Raw genomic sequence first — 19,520 nt, forward strand, 5'->3', positions numbered from 1 at the left:
AATGAGAATAGTAAATGCTACCTGCCTGTTGCACAGTTTCATTCTTCACACCTTCCCAGAGGGTTAAGTAGCAAGCTGGTGAATTATTGGGTTGCTTTCAGGTTTTTGTCTTTCTTGGGATTCTGGATGTTGAGAGAGGCCTGCATGCTGCTGGTCGTGCAAGCTCTCATCCAGATTACTTGCTGGTTCATAGGTCATTCCCTTATGCTATATTTTAGACGTGGTAGTGACATGCTAGGGGACGCGGGTGGTGCTGTGGATAAAAGCCTCAGCGCCTAGGGCTTGCCGATCGAAAGGTCGGCGGTTCGAATCCCCGCGGCGGGGTGCGCTCCCGCTGCTCGGTCCCAGCGCCTGCCAACCTAGCAGTTCGAAAGCACCCCCGGGTGCAAGTAGATAAATAGGGACCACTTACTGGTGGGAAGGTAAACGGCGTTTCCGTGTGTTGCGCTGGCTCGCCAGATACAGCTTGTCACGCTGGCCACGTGACCCGGATGTGTCTCCGGACAGCGCTGGCCCCCGGCCTCTTGAGTGAGATGGGCGCACAACCCCAGAGTCTGTCAAGACTGGCCCGTACGGGCAGGGGTACCTTTACCTTTACCTTTTTAGTGACATGCTGAGTCTAGCCAATGTATTGTAGTCAGTTATATTCTGGTATATTTTAAGATTAGGGTACAAGGTGTCCTGCCCTTGTGAGCCAGTGTGGTGTAGTGGTTAAGAGCGGTAGACTCGTAATCTGGTGAACTGAGTTTGATTCCCCGCTCCTCCACATGCAGCTGCTGGGTGACCTTGGGCTAGTCACACTTCTCAGAAGTCTCTCAGCCCCACTCACCTCACAGAGTGTTTGTTGTGGGGGAGGAAGAGAAAGGAGATTGTTAGCCGCTTTGAGACTCCTTAGGGTAGTGATAAAGCAGGATAACAAATCCAAACTCTTCTTCTTCTTGATGATATGCAAAGCCATAGAGGGAAATGTTTAAGAACGCAGGGATGGCAAGGAATGTTCATGGTTGTCCTAACAGGGAAGGCTCAGTCACAGAATGCTAACAAATCAAGCATTCTTGCAAGAGAAGCAGATGTCTACCTTGAACTGCTAGTTGGAAATCCTCATAAAAGGCCCAGGGCATGAAGGGATGTGTGTTGGTGGTCAACCAGGAGTGTTGCAAAAGCAAAGAGAGTTGTGGTTTGGTGCACAGAGAACTGGAACGGTTGTGCATTTCACATCACAGTATTGGGACACTGAGCCAATGCATTGGCTGCTGGCTCTCATTGTTAGAAATTTTCCCATCCAGATTTTGCTGAGAAGCAGGACTGGGTGTGTGACTAATGTGATGATACATATCAATGGCTAGTTTTTATTGCTCTTAGAAAAGATAATCTTGATATTTTTTATATATATAAGAAAAGGTAGGGGAAAAGCTCCACCCTTGTTCTTGGGAAACTTTAATCGCTCTCTTCTCATAGCAGGGAAGGTGTAGCTTTAATGAGAAAAGGGCTTTATTAAGTCTCTTGATTTCCTGCTGTTGTGTTAAAAGGAAATGTTCTTCCTTAATCTTTGGAAGGGAGAAATGGTTCATGTTCTAGAGCGGAAACACATTACCCATTTCTTACAGCTTCTTGTCCACCCTTTCCCCCTCCTGCAGCATAAAACTTAGCAGCTATCACTTGTGATGTTTCTGTTCTAAATGAATAATGCGCTTAATGTGTCACAAACGGGACATTTGTGTCAAGTGGCGATTTGGGCCAGTGGAATAAAGGAAGTTTTAGTATGGTGGACATTCTACATGAGGCTCCTTTTTCCAGAAAACTTCACAGCCTGAACGTGTCAGAAAGTAAATTGTTTGGATCACTTCAGCTGATGCTAATTTTAAAAAAATGGCAATATGAGCAAAGTTCAATCAGGTGAAAAGCAGTAGCAATAACAGTCATCTGTCACTGTTTGCAGTCCTGTTTGCACTTCACCTGGGAATAAGTTCCATTGAACTTGTCGTGTAACCGGGGGTGGGGGGTGGGGGGGAAGTTTATTGTAAACCACTCATTTCTAAACACTTTATCATCCATATCCATATTTTATTGTTGTCGTTTCTATTGAAATTAATGTGAACTACTTTGGACATAGCTTATACTGAAAGCCCCATATAAATATTTTAGTAAATGCAAAAATAAAATAAAAAATTGTGTGCCAGGTTGGATGATAATGGAAATGATATTCTCGTCATTAAAACATAATACATTGAAACATTCCAGTGCTGTACTGCTTTTAATGGCTACACAGTTCAGTCTTTTTGAATATCATCAGTTTCAGTGCTTGAGTCCAGCACTAATTTTACTGAAAGGTATCCTTAAATTATTTTTTTGCTTGGGTTATGCCCAGCCTATGTAATAGTATCGACTTCTATATTCACAACCGTGTTGCAGCTTCAGTATGTTAAAATAGAATGAAAAAACACTGTCACAAATGTTTGAACAAGAAAGGCTGGTTTCCTTTGACGTTTAGAAAATCTTACACATTTTTGGGGAATTTACCCCCCCTCCTCAGCAGAGGCTTAGAAAACTTTGAAATGAGTAGGATCAGATGTATCATGTTTGCTTTGCTTTTAGTAAGCAAAATGAAAATTATATATATACACACCTTGTTAATTTTATGTATTTTATCATAGTTTACTGAAATATTTAATATTAAGTTTTTGTTCCCTGAAATACACTTAATGTGGTTTAATGCAGTCACACTTTTTTTTAGTTTGGGTTTTACTTTCACTTGCCAGTTACATAGAATTAGAATTTTAAGTTGGCTTTGATTTGACCTGCAGCTAATGTTATGAAATCACCTGACTATTTATAAATAAAATAACAACAAAAGAAAAAATAGTTATTTGCATGGTATGCCATGCTTTGTAAAAGGCATGTTTAAAACCAGTCAGTGCATTTTTATGGACTATAATTGAATCTGTCTTAATCTGAAATGAAGCCATCCCAATACTCCCCCCCCCCTCCACGTTTTGTTATGCATAATCTTTTGGTTTCATTTCCCTCCTTCTCTGTTCCCTGTTCCAGTTTGCAAATATACTGTGTGTTGGTTTAGAATACTGGCACTTCCTAGGAGGTGTCACCTGAAAAAAGTTAATTTCAACATTGAAACTGCTCAGTTTGGTGTTGATTTGATTTGTCTCCATTAAGTTACTAATCCTTTTTTAATGGAATGGTGCATTTTTAGAAATAGAAAGCTCCATGGGAGGGGGGAAGTAGTGGGAAGTTTTCCTCCTGGAAGAATTTCTTTTCCCCTGCATTCTGTTAGCCAGCTCCATCAGTTCATATGACCAGGGTTTGTATGAATCTGCAAAATGATCACTTCCAAAAAAGCTTTCATATTGTAGCGAGTTAGAGGTGTTTAATTAATTAAGCTTGTGTTAAAAATCATGTGTCAGACTATCCAGGAATTAGAATCTAAGGAAGCATAGTGTATATTCTAAGCATCTGTAAAAGCTAATTGGGTTTAGGCACATTTCCTGGGTTGTGTATTGGACATGGTAATCCTAGCCAAATCAACAAGTGTTAATGAAGTGAGACAAACTTTATTTGTGAGGTGATCAGGAGTTGCAAGCATCAAAGGAAAAAGGTGCTAGGATGCAAATGAACTGAGCCCTCATGTAGATGAAGGACTTAGTTTAGGGAGTGTGATGTAACCAGGAAGCAGAGAAGAAAAGTTGCCCCACAGAGCAATAGAGGCTGCAGAGAAAGGATGCTGAAACTGCTACTATGAATAAGCTGGCATCCTTTGGGGTGCTGTTGTGGTGAACCCTTCCTTTCTAGGCTCCTGGTTGTGTGTGTGTGTGTGTGTGTGTGTGTGTGTGAATAAACCATACATCATAAAGACACCACAAACTCCGCTGTGCCTTATTGTCGCGAAGGAAACACAGACCCTGAATAGGTGCCTGGGATGCCCAAAGTCTGGTTCACGACTCAGCAGAGACTGGGCTGGCATGTAACCATACCTATCCCCTTCAGTTGCCGTTATATGTTTTAATAGATTAAATCCGGTTTTTTGATTCGGCGATCACTCAGCGGAATATAATGATAGCAAAGGATTTCAAAGGCTTATGAATTATAGAAATTCTGTTATTGTAGAGTTGCTGCATCTTGTTTTGGGTATTGGTTTGTTTGTTTGTTTTGGATTGGTTTGGGCGGGGGGGGGGGGGGAGAGAAAGAGAGAAGTAACTGCCTTTCTGCCATTTTTAATGCACCCTAAATACAGCAAGGTGAGATTTCCTCGTAATGCAGAAACTCAGACCCGAGCGGTTTAAAGGCCATTATATTTGGGTCAGCAGAACAGCTAGTAAGCAAAAGCAATCCAGTAGCTTCCTTTAGAGAGAAACCCCTGCTAATAAAACAAATATGCAAGCTTTCTCCAGCGCACTAAACTTAGACACAAGGGGAAAGGAGGAAGGTAGATGTTGCTGGTCAACAACTTCTCTTTATGTTTAAGAACTGTAAAGCAAGCAGCCTCTCTGCATGTGGTAAATGGATGGATCTAGCTAAGTCAGTGGTCTGGGCTTGACGTTGCCATGGCAGCAGCAGAGCTTCTGTTTCCCAATAACACGCCAGCAACTAACTTGCTTTGTCACAACACAAGTGTGATGATTCCAGAGGCCTCTGAGTTTCTGCTCCTGTGCAGCATCGCTGCCACCTTAAGTTTCTTAACTCTTTCAATTCCTCTTGTATCCTCTTTAAAGCAGTGACTTGGCAGTGGGAAAAGGGGGAGTTTCCTGGTGCGGGAACCTCTTGAACTTAAGTGCGGCAAGAGCTGTGGCTACGCTTGAGCAGGATAAATACGTCAGGGAAAAACTTCCAAATTTTTCCTATTCCCACCGCAGCTGCGTGGAAGGCAAAAGACTGCAGGTCTTACAGCCTCCATCTTGCAGTGGAGGGAGTGCAAGGCTTCTCGGCAGGGAGGAAAAGGAGGACCGGATCAAAACTGGATGCAAGGCCAGTCAGTGCAGTATTGATAGGAAGGGACTGAGCAGTCCAGTGCGGGGAATGGGGCGAAAGGGGGATTAGGTCTAGACCTTGCCTGGTGCGTTCTGCAAATTGTAGCTTCTGTTGTCAGTGTAACATTGCCAATTTGCGATTCTAAGAGGGAAGCTGAGCTTTCAACCTGAGCAGCTACACTCCTGTGAGCACAACCCTAGTTACATTACTGTTATGTTTCCACGATTGAAAACCAGGCACTTTTCATTGTTGTTTAGTTGTTCAGTCGTGTCCGACTCTCCGTGACCCCATGGACCAGAGCACGCCAGCCACTCCTGTCTTCCACTGCCTCCCGCAGTTTGGTCAGACTCATGTTGGTAGTTTCGAGAACACTATCCAACCATCTCGTCCTCTGTCATCCCCTTCTCCTTGTGCCCTCCATCTTTCCCAACATCAGGGTCTTTTCCAGGGAGTCTTCTCTTCTCATGAGGTGGCCAAAGTAATGGAGCCTCAGCTTCAGGATCTGTCCTTCCAGTGAGCACTCAGGGCTGATTTCCTTAAGAATGGATAGGTTTAATCTTCTTGCAGTCCATGGGACTCTCAAGAGTCTCCTCCAGCACCATAATTCAAAAGCATCAATTCTTTGGCAATCAGCCTTCTTTATGGTCCGGCTCTCACTTCCATACATCACTACTGGGAAAACCATAGCTTTAACTATACGGACCTTTGTTGGCAAGGTGATGTCTCTCCTTTTTAAGATGTCTCTGCTTTTTAAGATATTTTTAAGATACTTTTCGTTAGCTTTCCCTTATTACCGCACCATGGCTCCTCAGTAAGGAGGAAGTGATTGGGCCCACACAAACCACCACTCTTAACCCACAGTATATTGCACTTCCACCCCACAATAACACTTTTGTATGATTTCACTGCTTGTGCTGTGAAACAAGTCATTCATCCGAGTTACGGTCGTGGGGTGCCTCCCAACGAAAACAAGCAAACATGTCTTTCCCCCAAGACCACATTTCCTTGTGCTTGATTATTAATTCAAAATGCCTGACATTCTTAAGCAGAATCCAGTTTTGTTGACTTTCACCGTGGGTTTGGAGAGTCAAATTTCATCCTTCCGTGGGCCGTAGGCAGGCATAGCTCTGTGTTTGCTCCACATATGCTAAAATTGGAATGATGCTGAGAAGTCTATAATGTGACACGCACACCCCCAGCATTTCTTGTGAGCCAGTTTGGTGCCATGCATAGAAGGCTGGATGTAGGTCTGAGGAACAGAGGCTCAAATTTGGAGCCCTAAGACACGGGTTGTCAACCTGATCCCTCCCGCCCACTAGTGGGCAAATCAGGATTCTAGGTGGGCGGTAGGGGGTTCTACAGGACAAGCTGAATCCACCTTCCATCGAGCACTGGTGGGCGGTAAGGAAATTTTAGCATCCAGAAATATGCATTTGTGGGTGGTAGGTATAAAAAGGGTAAAGGGGACCCCTGACCATTAGGTCCGGTCGTGAATGACTCGGGTTGCGGCGCTCATCTCGCTTTACTGGCTGAGGGAGCCGGCGTACAGCTTCCGGGTCATGTGACCAGCATGACTAAGCTGCTTCTGGCGAACCAGAGCAGCGCATGGAAACACCGTTTACCTTCCCGCCGGAGTGGTACCAATTTATCTACTTGCACTTTGACGTGCTTTCGAACTGCTCGGCAAGTCCTAGGTTCTGTGGTTTAACCCACAGCGCCACCCGCATCCCTAAAATGGTAGATTACCCCTGCCCTAAAAGGATCTCTGGCTCTTTCCTTTTTCCCAACCTAACCTAGCTCATAGAGTGGTTAGGGGGCTGAGCCATCAGCCAGAGTGCTAGAAGAGGAAAGGTATCAAGATATGATACATGAATGAGCGAGGATGGTGCTGTGGTCTAAACCACCAAGCCTCTTGGGCTTGCTGATCAGAAGGTTGGCAGTTTGAATCCCCGCAATGGGGTAAGCTCCCGTTGCTCTGCCCCAGCTCCTGCCAACCCAGCAGTTGGAAAGCACACCAGTGCAAATAAATAAATAGGTACCACTGCGGCAGGAAGATAAACGGCATTTATGGGCTCTTTGGTTTCAGTCACAGTGTCCTGTTGCTCCAGAAGCGGTTCAGTCATGCTGGCCACATGACCCGGAAAGCTGTGTGTGGACAAATGCTGCCTTCCTCGGCCTGAAAACGAGATGAGCACCACAACCCCATAGTCCCCTTTCACTGGACTTAACCGTCCAGGGGTCCTTTACCCTCTTTTTTTTTACATGAATGAGATACCTACCACTTACCCAAACAAGCAATATATCTACCAGTCCAAGAAGCAACTTATATTCTACCCCTGCTTTGCAATTTCCCCAAGGAACACGCAGGAAAGTGTCTTCAAAACAAAAGCAAACAAAGGCTTTAACACCACAGTAGAAATCTGGGGGTGGGCGAACTTAATGGGTATCCAATATAGGGAATTTCAGAACCTGGTTTCAGCCACTGAGTTGGTCCTGTTCTGCGTACCCAGCTTCCTAATCTCTGAAGACCTCTAAGGGAAGAGCTCAGGCTGGTACCTTTAAAAATAGTGATTACTTGAGAGGCAGTGTGGCCTAGTGAGTGAAGACTTGGACATAGACTGGGAAGGTGCAGGTTCAAATCTCTGCTCATCCACAAAGCTTAGACCCAGGCCCATTCACTGTCCCTCAGTCTGCCCAAGAGCAAGTTGCATAGATTCTATGAGATTTTCATAGGCTTGGCATTGTTAGGTGGGGCTAGGGCTAGCTGGAAGAATGGTGGGAATAAAATTTTAATTTAAAATAAGCCAGTCTGGTGGAAGAATAATGTTTTTATTTCAACAAAGCTGTTAAGCCTCTGTCTGTGTGCTACCTGAAGGGAAAAAAATCCAGGCATTTTGTTGAAACTCATTGTGCAAATCTCCAAACTGAGAGGTGCAGGAGATGATTCAAATTGGTGGCGGCTGCTTGGTGAGACAAATCTATAAGGGCTGATGACAGAGCCTTCCAAGAACGCCTGCTTCAAACCCACTGAAATGAATGGGACTGGTGTGGAAGCATTTTCTGCTGAATTGCATTAACGGCTGGGGTATGCAAGGCAGAAGAATAATATATAATAATAATAATAATAATAATTATTATTATTATTATTTATTATTTGTACCCCACCCATCTGGCTGGGTTTCCCCAGCCACTCTGGGCGGCTTCCAACAAAGATGAAAGATACACTAAAATGTCACATATTAAAAACTTCCCTGAACAGGGCTGCCTTCAGATGTCTTCTGAATGTCAGGTAGATGTTTATTGCTTTGACATCTGATGGGAGGGCGTTCCACAGGGCGGGCACCACTACCGAGAAGGCCCTCTGCCTGGTTCCCTGTAACTTGGCCTCTCGCAGTGAGGGAACTGCCAGAAGGCCCTCGGAGCTGGACCTCAGTGTCCGGGCAGAACGATGGGGGAGGAGACACTCCTTCAGATATACTGGACTGAGGCCGTTTAGGGCTTTAAAGGTCAGCACCAACACTTTGAATTGTGCTCGGAAACGTACTTCTCAGTACTTCTATAAAGGCCACATCAAACAGTTATGTGTGGACCTTGGGAAAGTCTTGGGAAGAAGAATGGTACAGGGGCTCTGGGATGATGCATTGCCAGATATTTTACATAACACTGTTGTCCTCTGGCAATGCACATCTGCCTTCTCAGCTTTGTGTTGATAAGAGAATAATAACAGTTGTTTTAGAGGCTCTGGTTCACACGTAGCGGTTGTTCCGAACAAATCAACATTCTGCGGCCTTTTCCATGAGCTTTCTTACACATAAAGTCATTGAAAAGACAGTGGTTTCTTTCCCTTGTTCCCAGTGCATGACTGGGTGTAATAACACTCCCAAATTTCAGTCCAAGCGTGAAAGCCAAAAAGTGGCTTCTTCTTCTTCTTGGGAAAATGGATTTGCTGCAGTTTTCACAATCTCAGCAAGAAGAGGGCTGATGGGGGGCGGGGGCAGGCGGTAGCAGTGTGTGTGTGTGTGTGTGTGTGTGTGTGTGTGTGTGTGTATGTATTAAGATGGGACAAGAAATAATGGACTTAAGTGGGCAGGCAAGGGTAGCCCCTGCTGTTTCTCAGGCGTATCTATAGGGAACATACGAAGCTGTCTTACACTGAGTCAGACCATTGTTCCATTTAGCTCTTGTCTACACTGACTGACAGCGAGTGGTTTTCTAGGGCTTCGGCCAGAGCATGTTCCCATTCCCAGGATCCCTGTGGGAAGGTAAACACTGGGGAAAGAAATCCTTCCATACATGAGAACAATTAGCAAGTGGAACAAACCTGCGCAGGGAGTCTGTGGAAACCTCGTAATTTGAAGCATTTGAGGAAAGGTTGGAGCAGCACTTGATGATTGGGGTCATTTTGGCCGCAATGAATTAGCAGAACTGTATGTGCTTCATAACATGCAACACAAAGCCACAGATTTCAACCTCATGGTGATCTCTGAGATAATGTATTTTTAAAAGGAAGCAGAAGTAGGCCTGATGAAATCTCTATAAAGGCAGCTGTTTGGGTTTCGAGAGGTGTCTCATCAGTGCCCCCCATTGCATGGCTTATTATTATTATTATTTCAGCTCCCCCACTCCCATGGCGATCTGTCTTACACATATTATGCTAAGGACTAAGCCATCTATAGCTCTGGTAATCAACTACTTTTTAACTTCTTATCTACTGGGTTACTCCTCTGCAAGGCAAGAAACAAGGCCAATGGGAGTTGCCTGTCCCTAATCTCTTGGGTCCATGGAGTGTCTGGAATAAAGAACATGATGACTAGGGTGTGCGAACCACCTCCTCAGTACTTCTATAAAGGCCACATCAAACAGTTATGTGTGGACCTTGGGAAAGTCTTTTTTTGGTATACAAAAGGTTTGCTGGAGTATTTTCTTGTTCAGGCTTTTTATGCAAGCATGTCTTGCTTTCCTTGAGACTCCCCAGCATGCCTGCAGGCATGTATCTATGTGTTGTCCAACTATATTGTCTGCTTAGCTACTGAGCGCAAGGTCTCTGCTTAGTTTAATTACCTACCTACCTTTTGCAATTCTAGAAAGTCCTTATTAGCTTGAGGAGGTACTTTGTTAATTGCAGAAGCATAGCCTAGGTAGTAATATCCCCTCTTTCTCTCTCTGCCCACAGCTTGTACAATGAAGAGAGAAATTTGCTCCGCATCCAAGCAAAAGAGAGGAGGAATCAGGAAGCTCTCCAGGAGAAAGAATCATTCCCTGCTGATATCCCTCTCTTTGGAGAACCTTACAAGGTATCGGCACAGTCTCACATTGCACAGTAGGATTTACAGCAGGGAGTTGTTGCATTTACAGATTGAGTCTTTGGCCTCTTTGCCCTGCCTAATGCGTTTCTGCTGTCTCCAGGGCAGTGGCTATGGGGTTCTTGCCAATTCAAGGAAACCACAGACTCTATCTCTATACCTTCAGCTTTCTTTCAGAAGCAAGCCTCTCTTGCTTGTGGGGATGTAAATAAAAATGTGCAGCTAGAAATTGATCAGCAAGAAGTGAACCTGAGAGGGCCCATGGCACAATGCGAGACCATGTGCTTTGAGTGCAGAGGATCCCAGATTCAATGCCTGGCTTTCCTGCTTTAAAGAACTGATGTTGCAGGGCTTAGCAAGACCTCTGTGTGTTTTACTGGGGAATTGCTACCAGAAAACGCTGGGCTAGCAGTCTCACTCTGGCTGTAAGAGAGCTTCAGCTTTTCAGTGATGCGATCATTTGAGTATAAAAGCAGTGGCATGACTTAAAAAGAAAAAACTTGGACAACTGACACTTAGTTTTTTTAAAAATGTACATAATATTTTATTGCGATTATAGGTATCGAGCTACATGAATTTAGGTTTCTGTTAGCCTGTGTTGTCCCACACTCTTCAGTTCACCTATTGGTTAGCACCACATAAGCAGAAATGCCTTTCTGTGACCCTGGTTCTCTCATTGCATAGTAGCAAAATCTGCTAAGGAGTGAGGACATCCTCAGTGAACTGAGGGGGGCGGGAATGGTTTAATTTCACCTCTTCCATTTCGCGGTTGTTTTCCTCCCCGTTTCAGAACAACAAAGCAGATGAGCTATCCAGCCGGATTCAGAAGATGTTTGGCAATTACGAAGAGATGAAGGAGCTTATCGCCATCAAGTCTCAGCAAGATTTCATAGGGATCCCCACAAGCGTCATGTCTCTGATCCCTCAGCGCAAGCCAGATCGCCCACTCTTGCCTGAAAAGACCAGCAGCGTGGTACCCGCCTCATTCCAGAATGGTAGCCATCACCGCAAGCCCTTGGGACCCATTGCTTCGGGTGCTCCCTCTGCGGGCAACTCTCTGCACCACCAAAAAATTCACTCAAGGATAGAACTGGCCTCGCAAAGCAGTGGGCTGCCCAGCAACCAGAGGCGAAGTCAAGAGCAGGGCCGCAAGACTCAAGAAGGCCAGAACAGCAGAGGCCAGAAGAAGAATGAAAGATGCATTGAAGAAGCCCGCAAGCTGCAGCCCTCCCTTTTGGAACTTTCTCCCTTGCTGTCCTCGTTGTCTTCCCCCATAGCACCCTTGTCGCCTCTACATTCCAGCCAACGTGTCAATTCCAGGTCTCTCGGCAGCATCAACAAAAACCACGGGCAGAATAGCTCCCCTTCTCTGGAGCTGGTGGCTGGAACACGTGAGAATGAAACCCAGGACAGCTTGAGTGCTCCTGTAGCCGTTGCTGCCCAGCCTTCCTCCCAGACTTTCCCCGGATCGTTGTCATCAAAAACCAGTGCAATACAGCAGAAACCAACTGCCTACGTGAGGCCAATGGATGGTCAAGATCAAGCTCCGGACGAGTCGCCGGAGCTCAAGCCACTTCCTGAGGAATACCACGAACAGTCCTACGGGAAAATAGCAAACGTGAAAACAAACGTCAAGCCCAACTTGCCCAGCTTGCCCAAATTGAAAATACCTGTTGAAGCGACTGAGGTTAGTGGAATTTCTGCTCTTTGTTTTGGTTTTACTTTGGTGCAGTAAAGTGATTTATTCATACTTACTTGTTTTGGTTTAGGGCGATCCATAATAATAATTAGGTTTAACCAATATACAGTGGTACCTCAGGTTACATACACTTCAGGTTACATATGCTTCAGGTTACATACGCTTCAGGTTACAGACTCCACTAACCCAGAAATAATGCTTCAGGTTAAGAACTTTGCTTCAGGATAAGAACAGAAATCGGGCTCCGGTGGCGCGGCAGCAGCAGGAGGCCCCATTAGCTAAAGTGGTGCTGCAGGTTAAGAACAGTTTCAGGTTAAGAACGGACCTCCGGAACGAATTAAGTACTTAACCCGAGGTACCACTGTACAGTACAATCATTAAAGCTGAACTTGCTGCAGAGAAGCCAACTTTTAATAGAATATTGTGGGCTGAGAAGGTACTCAATGCTAGGAATGGACAATTGCCCTCCCATTCACGGCAAAAGTGGAACAAAGCTTTTTTTAAAAAAATGTTCAGGCAAACACTCCAACACCCCTCTGCAGCTGCTACTTCCCCCTAGCTCAAGGACCCAAAAATGTCACGATAGGTGGAGACATCAGCAGCTGGTGCTTCAAGTTCCTGGCAATAGCATATCTTGCCATCAGGAACTGGGACTGCCAAGTCCCATAATTCCCAGTGAGAATCTGAAGCTTTCTGTGCATCCTTCCTGGCACTGGTTTTGGGATCTGTAGGAAAGGACACTGCCTGGGGAATTGGAATATTTGCTTCTTCTGCCTCATCTAAAAATCACTTTGTTAGACCTTCCACACGGGGGAAAGTTGATGGCAAAGGGGGTTGAGGAGCAGATCTGAGGTGCGTGCCGCCTCTTTCAATTATGCCTGCCAGAATGAGAAAGGTGTAGCAGGCCCTGTTCAACAGCTGTTAAACACCTTGTTGAGCAGGCTTGTTAAAAGCAGTTCAAGGATAGACTTTAGACAAAAGCGATAGGGATTCAGGTGGTGTTTTGTGTGTGGGTGTTGGCTTTTATTGCCTGTGTTTGTTTATTGGAGGAGGGGGGCAATTTTGGTAACCAATAATAACTGACAGATACCACAATCAGGTGGTTGGAATTATTATGTATTGATTAATCCGGAGTGAAACTGTTAAGAGGAGCCAAAGGGGAAAAACCTGCATGGATATCTATTGCTACAAGGCTAAATATTTCTGTTCTTGGTTTTTATGCATGAGTTTGTTTAGATAACTTTATAAACTTTGATTCAAGAATTAAACCACCCAAAGCAGCAAACATAGCAAATTAAAAGCATTATAATGAAACAAGCTGCCAAAGCAGCATAGAAAAATTACTGAATAAAAACTAAGAACAATGCAGAGCCGGATAAACTCAAAACTGTGGTCAAACAAAAAACTTGCCTGAGCCAAAATGTTTTCAGTTGCTGATGGAATGCAAACTACAGAGGGGGTCTACTAATCTCCTAGATGTGAACGCCATAATTGACCAGGCCTCTGTTGCTTTACTGCCCAGATGATAGCTTACGAATGATGCTGGTGTATGATTTGGAATTTTCCTGCATTTGGGTCCTAAATGCATTCGAGATTTTGTTCTCCCCTGTTTTTGATAGCCACTGTTCTTCCCCAGTGCTTGCTTTCGACATCACTTTCATCAAATGATGATTGACTCAGAGTTTTCGAGGCTTGTGTGCTGCCACCTGCAGCTGTGAATTTAATTGTTGACGGCATCTGCTTACGGCAACACTGACAAGTTCAGCCTTTCCATTTGAACAGAGGAATCAGCTTTACTACAGAGTCAATTAATCCTCAGTGGATAGCTATGCTATGACTCACTTCGTACTCATGCTAAATCTATACACAAGCCTTTCTGCTGTTCCAAATTCTCTTGTCTCTAACTTGCAGCATTCAAGAAGCTATCCAATGGCATTTACCCTTAAAAAAACAACAACCACCGGTTAAAATAGATATTTAATTTGCAGTGTATGGGTGTGAACTTGCCCACACCTGCTCATATATGCATGACCCATCACTAGGTTGCTGTTTCATGTGAAGCCCTATATTTAGAACTGGAAAGACTGCCTGCCTCATTTTGGAATTATTCTGACTAGTGAGCTGCTGACCAAAGAGTGACCACATTTGGGGTCCACAAAACGGCCCAGTTTGCCATGGAGTACTTTGAATTTCAAAACTTTGCAAGGGGGACTCAGAGCGAGAGAGAGAGAGAGAGGGGACTGACTGCAGCTATTACAACCCTTCTTAACTACATTTAGAGGGATTTCCCTTAATTCTGTTTGGTGTTTGGGAGTTGCTCTTCAAGGTGAAAGGTCACGTGTTCCTCAGACAGGGAAACTGCACAGCATTGGCCATTCCTGCTCTTTCGCTTCCTGGATTATTTACTTATTTCCCAATCTTTATTTGTGTGTGCTTGCTCTCACAGTAATCCTATGTCAGTAGGATCACTGCTGTTCTTGTATTTCAGATTAGAGGTGAAGCATATTGAGTGGGTGGCTTACCCTTGGCCACCTAATGAGCCCATAGTAGAGCCAGGACAGACCTCCTTCCCCTTTTCCGGCTGGGGAGCCTTTTGCCAGAAGTTGTTGTCGGCTGGAGGGCAGAAACCTGCTTCTCTGAAGAAGACCATGTTCCATGCATGCCAAGCAAAGAGTTTGAAATATATTTTGCTTTTTGAAGATCATGTAGTAATCATGCTTTATTAAGCATCCATGTTGCATTTCTTAGATCCAAAGTGAGCCCTTTGCAGTTTTGCATGTAACACAGCTGTGTTGAAGGCTGTGGCTTATCAACGTTTAATAATGCTTCCATGGACTTCAAAACCAGCAGCTGGAAGTTTCAGCATGAGGTGGCATTTGTAGCGAACACGGTTGAGTGGCTTTTAAATCATTGTTTTAAATCTTCAAAGAGGGGAATGGGAGCACTTTTTAAAAAATCAACAACACAACATTCCCCCATTTTGTAAAGCATGTGTTTCATTAACATGATAACATGCTAATGCTGCATGCTGCCATTCAAGTACACTCCCATAGAGAGTATAATGGCTGCGTTAGGAGGTTATGCTAACCGTAGTTTAGTGTGACATCCTAATGCAGCCATTAAACATTATATACTCATTATGTAACCATAGCTTGGCGTGATCTGAAGCCCTCCTTTCAAGTTGGCTTGCTTCAAAGGAGCCATAGTTTCAACAGTAACAGCAGTTTGTTGGATCAGATGACACAACTAACTGTGGTTAAGTAAAAGTGGAAGTTAAAAGCTTCCAAACTCCTTATATGGAGCACAAGAGCCTCAAGATGGTTATTGTCATACTAAACTGTGGCTGGACTGGCTTTGTGGTCCCTGACTGGTGAAACAGAATGAAGTGTGCATTCTGGTTCAAGGATAATCATGCTGATAAGCCGATGTTCTTAGAAGCTGAGAGTGTGAGTGCAAATATAGCCCAGATAAAAGTAAAAGAGAGGGAGAAGGAGAGAGGTGTTCTTAACCTGCCATACTGCTTTCTTGAGTGCTGTCAGTAATCAGATGTTTTGAGACGAGAGACACACTTTGTGCAGAGTAGTAATCTTCCTGAATACATGCAGCCCTCTAAATTGAGAACATCTGGCAACCCCAGGTAGGAGAAAGAGAACATAAAGAAGGCCTCCTGTTATTTTACTTGGCCTTTATTTTATGGGGCACAGCTTGCCGAAAGTGATAGGTTAGAATTGCTAATGAGAAGCTGTTGATCGTTCTGTGATTTGATGGAATTTGCACAGACATGAAAGGAGAGCGGATAAGCAAGAACCAGCAGGAAAAACTTGAGCAATACTTAGGAGCAGATGAGAGGCAAACAGCTTCCAACAAGGCTGGGATGTAGCACACAATGGAGGGAGTGAGAGGTTTGGCCGGGGAGAGAGCGAAGAACAATGCCCAGAAATACAGCAGCATCTAGTTCTCGAGCTTCTAAAGTGAGACCAGACATTTAGCTGCTTTAGTCTGCTTTTCGCGTGCACACCCTTTTGTAATCCATTTTTACAGTGTGTTTTTTAAAAAATCAGTGGCTGATTGTGTGTGGGGAAAGCCCCACTTTGAAATCGGGAGAATATGAGGGCATTTAAATACCCCCTGCCACAGGGTTTTCAGCAGTGCCACTAAGGTATCTGTTTTTCCTTTATTGACAAGGGGTGCAATCCTGCTTGAGCCATGCAAAGAGAGCAGTACACTCTTTCCCTCCTGCACCATGCCGGCGTGGTGTTTGGTCGTTGCTGCTCTCTGGTGGGCAATGACATCTGGGCTGGTACATTGGCTGAAAGGTAAGGTTCTCCTTTCTCCCTTCCCCCCCAATAACTTAACCTGAAATATCCAGCGGCCCTCTTCTCCACTGGCTAGCCTTGACACTAACTGGAATTAGCATTGTGCGCACCTGGCCCCCTGAGGCAGGAGGAGTGGGTTGCAGGATGCTTGATGTTGAAGGGTCAAAAGAGGGAGAGCCTTACCTTGAGTTGATAAGTTCAGTTGTGATGCAGAAGTCTTGCAGAGCAGCAAGCTAGCACTGAGCTAGCATTGGATTGCCAGGGGGGAGAAAAAAGGGAGAGAGAGAGAGAGAAGAGAAGAGAAGAGAAGAGAAGAGAAGAGAAGAGACAGACCATAGGCAGGTAATGTGAACTGGCTGTCTGGTGGATAACTTCCGCTGTATTTTCTGGGTGACTGGAAAGAAAGGCTAGTTGTAAGGTTTATGTTTTCCTCCCTTTTAAACTGTGCTGTGTGTTCTTAGCATCTTCCCATGCTGCTCTGAGGTCTTCTGTCCAAAAAAACTGCCTATAAACTAAGATTTTAATGTATGTTTGTACACACACATACACACACACACACACACACACACACAGTGGGGGTGCTTGCAGGCTTGCATCCAAATAAATTTGCCAGAACATGTGGAAGTGATATTATTATTATTATTTATTTATTTATTTATTTATTTATTTATTTATTTATTTGTACCCCACCCATCTGGCTGGGTTTCCCCAGCCACTTTGGGTGGCTTCCACAGAGACAAAAATACACTAAAATGTCACACATTAAAAACTTCCCTGAACAGGGCTGCCTTAAGATGTCTTCTGAATGTCAGGTAGTTGTTTATCGCTTTGACATCTGATGGGAGGACGTTCCACAGGGCGGGCGCCACTACCGAGAAGGCCCTCTGCCTGGTTCCCCTGTAGCTGATGAACTATGTTGGTATCTACTGGTTGACTTGGGCTTGGAGGTTTCTGCCAGCTCTCCCATCCTGCTCTGCTGTTCATCTGACAGATGGGAGACCGCGGTGCAGTGTTGCGCTGCCGCAGAATCAAACGCATTGCTCTGAAACAGCATGAAAAGTGCAGTATTGTTCTTCTGCAAGAGTGCTTGCGCCTGATCCTTGCACCCTTTGCCTTGTGTAGCAGACCACACAGAAGGCGGCAAGGTGGCATGAGAACTGATACTTCCAGTGTAATTCTTCTCAGATCAAACTGTGCTATTGAGACGATAATACTGGATCGAATCGGTATATCAAGAACCAGTGTGGTAGCGTGGAGGGAGGAAACTTTGGGTCAGGGAGTGAATGAGGCCCTCCAAGCCTCTATCTAGCCGACTCTCTTGCAAGCCATATCCCTCAGTGGCTTTGCTCCATACCCTCATTTTGTGCTTTTGCCTTTCTGAAATGTGTCCTTGAATGTTGATGATGCCAGTTGCTCGCCAGAATGGAGAAATGGATTTCGAGGGGGGGGGGGGAATCCTGATTTTTGCATGCCTGGAATGTAGCTTAGTGTACAAAGGGAAGCATCAAATCCATTGTTTCAAATCCATTGCACCACCCACTTTTGTTTCTGGCCTTGCCCACCCATGAGAAATAAAAAAATTAATTAGCATACTTGGGAAAACACCAATGTTTGAAGAAGTATAAAAATGGGGTGGGGTGGGGATCCGCCCCTCACAAAGAACAACCTGCAGTTGGCCCTACTAAACATCTTCCAAGACAACAATGCCCACTTACACCACAAAGAACTCAAAACCCACCTACTTTCAGCAGCCAAAAACACCATAACCAGACACTGGAGAGACCTGTCAGGAGTAAGCATGGACCAGTGGTACCAAATAGTATGGGAAACAGCCTTACTAGAAAAATTAATCAATAAACTGAAACTGACACAGAGACAAATATAAGAAGACGTCTTCACCCTGGTATGGCTCCCCTTTATCACATACACAGCCCAACAAGAGAATGACAAAAATCCACCAACAGCATACAAATCAATATGGCTAACCTGATCCAAAACACCCACCCACCCCACTCACACATGAAAACAAAGATCACTACAGCCAACCACAAATGAACAGCCACACCCTAGGCCAACCTCAACCTCTCTCACCACCAAAGGAACACAAGTGAACAGGAAAGAACCCGCACAAGCAACGCTGACACAAAACCCCACATATATTAAATAAAATGGAAACATCACCACCGGACACCACCCCACTCTTATTTTCCCCCATCCACCTCTTTCCCCCTATTCTTCCTAATGTCTCAACAAATGAAAACGATTTGTAAAAAAATAAAATAAATAAAAATTGTTATGTGGAAAAAGAGAGACATTGCACATACCTTTGTAAATCAAGAATATCTTTAGTAAAAATACTTTTACAAAACCAAAGAACAACCTGCAGAACGTTGGATGTCTTGAGGTGTGAGGGTTGGGACTAGGAGAGTTCATGAATAGGAGCTCTTCGCGTTGCAACATTTCGTTGTAGATTCCACTTGCATTATTAAAGTTCTAAACACTTGCAGGGTGGTTAAATCCTTTGCTGAAAAGCTTATGACATTAACCCAGTTTCTAGCTCTTTATAACAGAACCTCTGTTTGGGGTCATTTCGGGAGTCTGAAGTTTTGCTGGTTATTATATTGCAGAATTCTCCATAATGTTTGGTTAGGCCAACACTGTGTGCCCACTGTCACAGGCAGAAAGTACTGCCAATAATGTATGTAGGGGTGTGCACATTTGCGGTGATTTAATGCCAGTTCCCACCATGTATTTTTCTGTGTGATTGCGTAGCCAGAAATGGTTAATAACAAGGGCTGCCTATGTGAACTTGCCACCGATTCATACATTTTTGTGGCAACTTTAAGTACTAAAACGTGTTGGTTTTTAAGGTGCCACAGGACTCTCTTTATAAACATAAATATATATGTAGGTATTGAGTAGGGAAAATGGTTTTGAGGAAGCATTTAAACAATTTTACACATGTTATTTCAGACCACTATTTTCAAGCTGGTAGAGCAATGTTATTTCAGTGCCTCAATTCACCACAGAGGTAGGCACATATAAGGCCACTGAAGAAATAAATTGTGTGCTTTTCTTTGAATTGGATTTAGCCTGGTGTGCTGCAACATATTATCAAACTGTTAGCCAACATGGGGACTACTCATATTGTTAATAAGCGCTCTTACTGTTCTTTTTTCTTTCTTTCCTTTTTTAATGGCTAAAATCATGAGGTGTCTTTTT

At 44.3% G+C, this 19,520-nt stretch overlaps 1 protein-coding gene across 7 annotated transcripts in view; it reads left to right on the top strand.

Moving 5' to 3' along the window:
* The window catches only part of AFF1 (ALF transcription elongation factor 1), a 148,562-nt gene that overhangs the window by 59,386 nt on the left and 69,656 nt on the right, over nucleotides 1-19,520 (top strand). For all 7 annotated transcript variants that reach the window (XM_079990719.1, XM_079990724.1, XM_079990720.1 and 4 more), the window contains 2 exons: nucleotides 10,154-10,274; nucleotides 11,074-11,970. In XM_079990719.1, coding sequence (XP_079846845.1) covers nucleotides 10,154-10,274; nucleotides 11,074-11,970 — 1,018 coding nt within the window. The remainder of the gene's footprint in view (nucleotides 1-10,153; nucleotides 10,275-11,073; nucleotides 11,971-19,520) is intronic.

Source organism: Podarcis cretensis (assembly GCF_951804945.1).
Source record: "Podarcis cretensis genome assembly, chromosome: 9".
Lineage (NCBI taxonomy): Eukaryota > Metazoa > Chordata > Lepidosauria > Squamata > Lacertidae > Podarcis > Podarcis cretensis.